The sequence below is a fragment of the Lactuca virosa genome, chromosome 8 (assembly GCF_052849685.1).
Source record: "Lactuca virosa cultivar CGN04683 chromosome 8, Lactuca_virosa_CGN04683_v6, whole genome shotgun sequence".
Taxonomy (NCBI): Eukaryota; Viridiplantae; Streptophyta; class Magnoliopsida; order Asterales; family Asteraceae; genus Lactuca; species Lactuca virosa.
In genome coordinates this window covers 200765827-200772115 of record NC_136433.1, presented here as the reverse complement: position 1 = coordinate 200772115, position 6289 = coordinate 200765827, and the positions used below count along the sequence as shown (strand labels likewise).

The 6289-nt window shown below is 32.9% G+C and overlaps 1 protein-coding gene across 4 annotated transcripts; it reads left to right on the top strand.

Moving 5' to 3' along the window:
• Positions 1 to 935: 935 nt before the first annotated feature.
• Positions 936 to 4755, top strand: LOC145132204 (casein kinase 1-like protein 4). Of its 4 annotated transcripts, XR_013717897.1 has the most exons (13): positions 936 to 1119; positions 1224 to 1264; positions 1344 to 1413; positions 1545 to 1702; positions 1814 to 1909; positions 1996 to 2060; positions 2167 to 2231; positions 2302 to 2365; positions 2484 to 2568; positions 2665 to 2723; positions 3320 to 3442; positions 4067 to 4146; positions 4250 to 4281. XR_013717897.1 is itself a non-coding variant. In XM_079066918.1 (12 exons), exons 1-11 carry the CDS (start codon positions 1044 to 1046, stop codon positions 4306 to 4308), a joined length of 855 nt encoding a protein of 284 aa, XP_078923044.1. In that variant the 5' UTR covers positions 936 to 1043; the 3' UTR covers positions 4485 to 4755. The 4 variants fall into 4 exon arrangements, 2 of the variants coding, with proteins under 2 accessions (XP_078923044.1, XP_078923043.1); XR_013717898.1 differs by lacking the exon at positions 2665 to 2723; XM_079066918.1 differs by lacking the exons at positions 2665 to 2723; positions 3320 to 3442 and adding an exon at positions 4485 to 4755 and having other exon boundaries at positions 4254 to 4308.
• Positions 4756 to 6289: the final 1534 nt, after the last annotated feature.

Below are 6289 nucleotides of genomic sequence, written 5' to 3'. Positions count from 1 at the left end.
GAAACACTTGTTTGAAATGAGAACTTTAGTCCTGAATCCGAAGAACTTGTCCGGATTTTTTGTCCGAGATAGAAACCTCGTCCTGAATACGATGAACATGTCTGAAATGTGTCACTTAGTTTGTGGTTTACAAACTTTGTATATTGCTATTTCAGCATGACAGTCATGTGTGTACAATGCTTCATTGACCATGATCGAAAATACTTCCCAAGGCCGACGTGTGAGGTGTTTTTTCAGGGGTCGTGTTGATCATCAGGTGGCTTGATTTCCCCAACATGGAAGGGATTCGTTGCTTATGAACTACATGCTTTCTTAAGAGGTTTGTATAGATTCATGGACAACATAGTGGAACTATACTTTGAGTTAAGTGACTGGGAGCTACCTCGGAAGGAGGGAATTTTCTTTGATAACAAGGTGTATACCCTATGAAGAGGAGAGGTCCTACCCACCCCACGGCCTCGGATGATTCCCATGACGAGGGTATTATAACCCTATTTAGGACGATCTTTTTAATAAGAGCATCCGTGAAATTTTTTGAGAGTTTTTTCAAACCAAAAACTCTTGAAATTTGAAAAAAAGGTTATTGGAGGAATTTTTCAAACCAAATAATTTCACTAAGTTTGTTGATTAACAAGCTTTTGCTAAATACTTTTTCACTAATTTAGAATCTCATAGGTTTTCAAGCAATTATAATAAACAAATTATTGTGGCCATCATAAATAAACAAAATTAAAAAATATTCTCTTATTATACATGTAAAAATTAATTTTTGATTTCTTGATTTTTTTTCACAAAAGACAAAACTATGGTGTGGGTGTGGGTGTGGGTGTGGGTGTGGGTGTGGGTGTGGTTAGACGCATAGTCGCATACGGCCATTTCTGTAATTTACTCTGAATAAATAAACCGTAATTTTCCATATACTCAAAATCCTCACATCCCTCCAATAACTTTTCCATTTGTCTCCTTCGAATTCGAAGAACACCTGCTCCATTTTCGGCTTTCGTCAATCTGTTGCGGTTGATCTGGAAAACATATCTACATACATGGACAGGATAGTTGGGGGAAAGTACAAACTCGGGCGTAAGATCAGAAGTGAATCCTTCGTTACAGTTCATCAAGGTTTTACTTTTCCTTTTTAGTTTTTGTTGTTCTTTCTTATAAATCGGTACATTTTGTTGAAATTGAAGTTGTGAGAGTTAAGGGTTTATCACTTTTTTGTGCAGCGACGGATGTTAATACGCTTGAAATCGTCGCCGTCAAGATCGTAAGTGCTGAACATGATCAAAAGCAGCTTCCTTTTTGTTCATTTTTCTAGTTGTGATATAATTTTTCTTACTCTGTAGGAGAACAATAAGAAAAGACATCCAGAACTTCGATATGAAGCCAAGTTATACGATACTCTTCTGCGAGGACGTACGTATAGTTTGTTTACAATATCAATCATAACACAAACATACATGATTGATGATACACATACGCTTTTTCCTTTTTAATTCTATTTAAACAGATATATCAGTTTTCAATCGTTTTGCTTTCACTTGTAGGTGGTAAGCGTGGTATACCTGGCATAAAATGGTCTGGTGTAGATGGAGAAGATAACATTTTGGTAATGGATTTGCTGGGACCAAGTCTTGAGGACCTGTTTGTCTCATGTGGGAGAAAATTTCAATTGAAAACAGTCTTAATGTTGGCTGATCAAATGGTAATTATGCATCTACACCCTATTCAAACACTATATATACCTCCATTCTATAGATGTCAACTTCTAGGTTTTGCATCGTGAATTAAGAAGCTAATTTCTTTGTGTGTGCAGATAACGAGAATCGAATATGTTCATTCCAGAGGGATTTTGCATCGTGATATCAAGCCTGGTAATTTTCTTATGGGTATGGGTGAAAAAGCAAGTGAGGTGATAATGTGATATGTCAAATCCATTTCTGCATGTTCCCAATTGATAAGAGGCGTTTTGCAATGATCTTTCATTTTATCCATTAGGTTTATATTATCGATTTTGGGGTAGCTAAGAGATTTTGGGATTTAAATCGACATATCCCTTACAGGTATACCTACCTCTCAAGTTGGCATATATGAACTTCTTAAAGTTGAAGGTCTTTTCCCTTGCATGATTTCCAATGATTTTATTAATTCCACTACCTATTTTTGCAGGGAGAACAAAAAAGCTATAATTGGAACATTACATTTTGCAACTTGCATTGCACATCTTAAAATTGGTAAGATAGCACTCTCAATTTATAGGATCCGAAAAACTTAAAAGTTTAATTTTTTTGGTCTCTTTTGCAGAGCAAAGCCGACGTGATGATTTAGTATCTCTTGGATATGTACTTCTATATTTTCTCAGAGGAAGGTAGTTCTACCAACTTCTGTTGTGATGTTTTTTGTATTTTAATAATGTAATTACTTCAACTTAATTTATCTTATATTTGGGTTGATGTTATATTTGTTAACATAAAGTTCGTATCTAGCCTTCCATGGCAGGGTCTAAAATATCGAACAGCGATGCAGAAGCATGAGAAAGTATGTGAGATGAAATCATCAACTCCAATTGAGGTGCATATATTATATACCATGTATTTTTATCTAATTTATTTTATATCTTTAATAAATATATTTCTATTGTGTGCCTTACAACTTTAATTCATTAAGGTTCTATGCGAGTCTCAACCAGTTGAATTTGCATCATATTTCCATTACTGCCAGTCAAGGTTGTTAATAGCGATCGCTACACCCGCTATAGCGAATAGCGTAGCGTAGCTGTGATGGGTCGCTACGATGCCTGTAGCGAGGCAATAGCGTGTGTAGCGATGTCCGACAATTTTTTTTTTGTTTAAATCGATAAGAAACGTAGCAATTAGGCTCGGAATAGGTTTAGGCGGGCAATCGTACAGTCAATTTCATGTCTTCCCCTCTAATCGACTAAGATTGTACGATCGACGCCAAAATCACCAAAATCGATTTTGGCGGGTTATTTCTCACTTCTGCGACAGTAGCGACAATAGCACACCTCACCAAAATCGATTTGTGGTATTGAAACATAGTTTTAGACTTTAGAGTCTAAAAATAACCATTCTTTTGTGGTATTAGAACTTAATTTTAGACTTTAGAGTCTAAAACTAACCGGTCTTTTGTAGTAAACATCTTTTGGAACTTAATGTTAGCTTAATAGAACAGGTACTTGTTAGTTCTATGTTATTTTTGATTGCTGCATAGGTGCAAGTAAATATAGTGTTTAATTTTATAAGAAATCACAAAACATGAAATAGTTGTCGCTATTTCATCGCTATCGCTACGTACCGTATAGGTGGGTTGTCGCTATTTCCTCGCTATCGCTATCGATAACCTTGCTGCCAGTCATTGAGATTTGACGAACGGCCTGATTATGGATTTTTGAAACGTCTATTCCAAGAATTATTCACTCGTGAAGGTATTTTTGTGGCAATTTGTAAGTTTAATATAAATTTGCTTTCATTTCATTTTAGAGATAATGACATAAAAGCCTTTAAGTTTGGCAGAAATGTACGGATTTACCCTTTTGCAGATTTTAGGTTCACTAAAACCGGATGTTTGCAACTTTTTTTTCAATTTTACCCGTTTTACAGATTTACCTGGTAAAAACCGAACATTTATGCGGCATGCCAAACGTAAGGACTTTAATGAACCAGAAATACACAAAAGGGTAAAATTGAAAAAAAAAAAAAAAAAAAAAAGAATTGCAAACATCCGGTTTTAGTGAACCTAAAATCCGCAAAAGGTAAATCCGTACATTTCTGCCAAACTTAAGGGCTTTTATGTCATTATCCCTTCAGTTTAAGACATTGCATTTTCATAACTCTACTAATTATAGCATTGCACTTTCGACTTTTTTATAGGGCATTTATACTTTAAAATTTTTGTGTGATTATGGCATTAAAAATTGCTTTGACTTTTGATGACATTGCTATATTTGGGGTAGATTTTTCAAAGTAAAATGTTGTAATACGACAAAATGTTTGTCAGTAGAATGCTATAGTTAACAAATCGATGTTAACCCTTTTATATTGTCTTGTAGGGTTTGAATTTGATTACATCTATGATTGGACAATTCTTGATCAACTGTCACAAAACAGTAAAACTCAGCCACATGTATTGGTTAGTGCTCTTACATTATATTTATTCCACAATGTTTTACAGTGTATTATTTTTATTATTTGTTATGATATACATTATCCATTTTTTTTTTTTTTTTTTGCAGCCAGCTCATGGAGAAAGCAGCAGTGCAGCCGCTTCGAAAAGATATGGAAAAACATCTAGGTAAGAGATCAAATACCAATGTAGTTTCTCTGATTTGTTTACTATAGTATCCTACTTTCATTTCTTCATATAAAAACATTCTACTTTAAAAAAAAAAAAAATTACATAGTGAAGAGGTTAAAAAAACGAAGGAACTAACTTGTGTTTTTCTTTCAATGCTACTTAATGATATTCAGATGAGTTATAAACAGATCGGATGAGGTCAAACACTGTTGCAAGTGAATGCAACTAAAATCACCAATCAACATACAATGCTCATAACAATCTTCCCAAGTGAAATTTGACTCGTCTACTTCTAGTCCCTAAAGTGTAATTATGTTTCATGTTCAGTCCCTGGACTGTGTGCATCTGTTTAAGTCCATGCTAAATGACCACTTTGTCCTTGTCTACTTATGAGAAATCTGAAATAAATGCAACATTTGTTAATTTGAAAAAGTTTAAATCCAAGATATTGCTTATGTAGGCGTTACACTAAGACATGGTTTTATAATAATAAAAAATGGAAAAAGATTAGGAATGCATTCGAACCAGAATGCATCAAATATTCAGATCTCTACCTTTAAAGGGTTCTTAATACTTTTAACATTTTATTTTAATATCATATATCATTTATGTATATTTATTTTAAACGAAAAGGTAAAGACTTATGTTTGAATCACTTGTGAATTAAGCAATATAAAAGGAATTGACTTATATATGAATCTCTACATGCTTCAACCTTAAACGTAAATTATTAAATCATTATGTATATATCATAACAAATAATTAATGTGAAAAATGATATGACGAAAAAATTGTTATAAATTATATCGAGTGAACTCAGTGAAGTTCATATCAATTTGTTTAGAATAAAGTACAATAAATAAGCAATAAGTTAAATAAACCAAAAACTGATATAGAAATTTACATATCATTTTTTTAAGAAAGAGAGCTGAATAAATAAATTTTATTTTAAATGTTAATGCATAGATCAAGATTATGTATTATTATCTGTACAACCAATGTTAGATATTGAGATAAACAAGCTCCAGCTAGTTTTGTATCCAGTGGTTGCAATAATTCCTTGTAGCAAAATATTGGAGTATCATCAAATATAAACTATTTCAGGCTTCAATAATTGAAATAATTCCATCTAACAAAATATCAGAATATCATCAAATGTAAACTATATTATGGCAAAGTAATACGAAACGGAACGCCCCCATATGTTAAATGAAATGATAAAAAAAAATAATAAAAAAAAAAATAAGGATTATGTATATTTGAATGGTGGATATAAAGAGTTTATATGTGTTTATTTCATAAAATGACCGTTAGCTTAAGGTGTATAGTCACACCCAGCCTACTCAAAAAGTGACGCCACATCACCTCCACTACAAACCCACTACCAACCCACTATCTCTTGGAAATGGTCACCACTCCACATCATTTTTTGTTTTTCTTTTTTTATTTTTTTTTACATTAGAATAATTTAAAATATAATTATTAAACATAAATATTAATTAAAAAACATTTTACATTAATTTAAAAAACATAAATTTAAAATCTACATTACTTAAAAAACATAGTAATTTAAAAACTAAATTACTAAAAAAAACATAGAAAATATTACTCGTCGTCATCCCCGTCGTCGTCATTGTCACCGTGTTGCTAGAATTGTCTTTGTCATATATACTCAGTCAAATCATAACGTAAATTGTGATGTGTTTCGCTATTTTGTATTTCCAAAAGTCGTGTGAAGTATGCAGGGCTGCCGACTTGTACTACTGCAGGTGGGTTAAGAATATCTTCCAAATTATACATACAAATAGCCCTACCCTCTTTTTCAATTATCATGTTATGTAAAATAACACAAGCAGTCAACACCTTCGTCAATTTCACTCTATCCATGACCGTGTCGGATGTTTGATAATGTGCCACTTTTGTTTGAGGACCCCAAATGCCCGTTCCACATCCTTCCTTGCCGATTCTTGTGCTAACT

Bases quoted from the DNA above. Each gene is read 5' to 3' on its own strand.
- LOC145132204 (XM_079066917.1), top strand. From the start codon at position 1,044: ATGGACAGGATAGTTGGGGGAAAGTACAAACTCGGGCGTAAGATCAGA. The intron at 1,414-1,544 runs GTACGTATAGTT...TTTCACTTGTAG, and splicing joins CGATACTCTTCTGCGAGGAC to GTGGTAAGCGTGGTATACCT. The intron at 2,061-2,166 runs GTATACCTACCT...CTATTTTTGCAG, and splicing joins AATCGACATATCCCTTACAG to GGAGAACAAAAAAGCTATAA.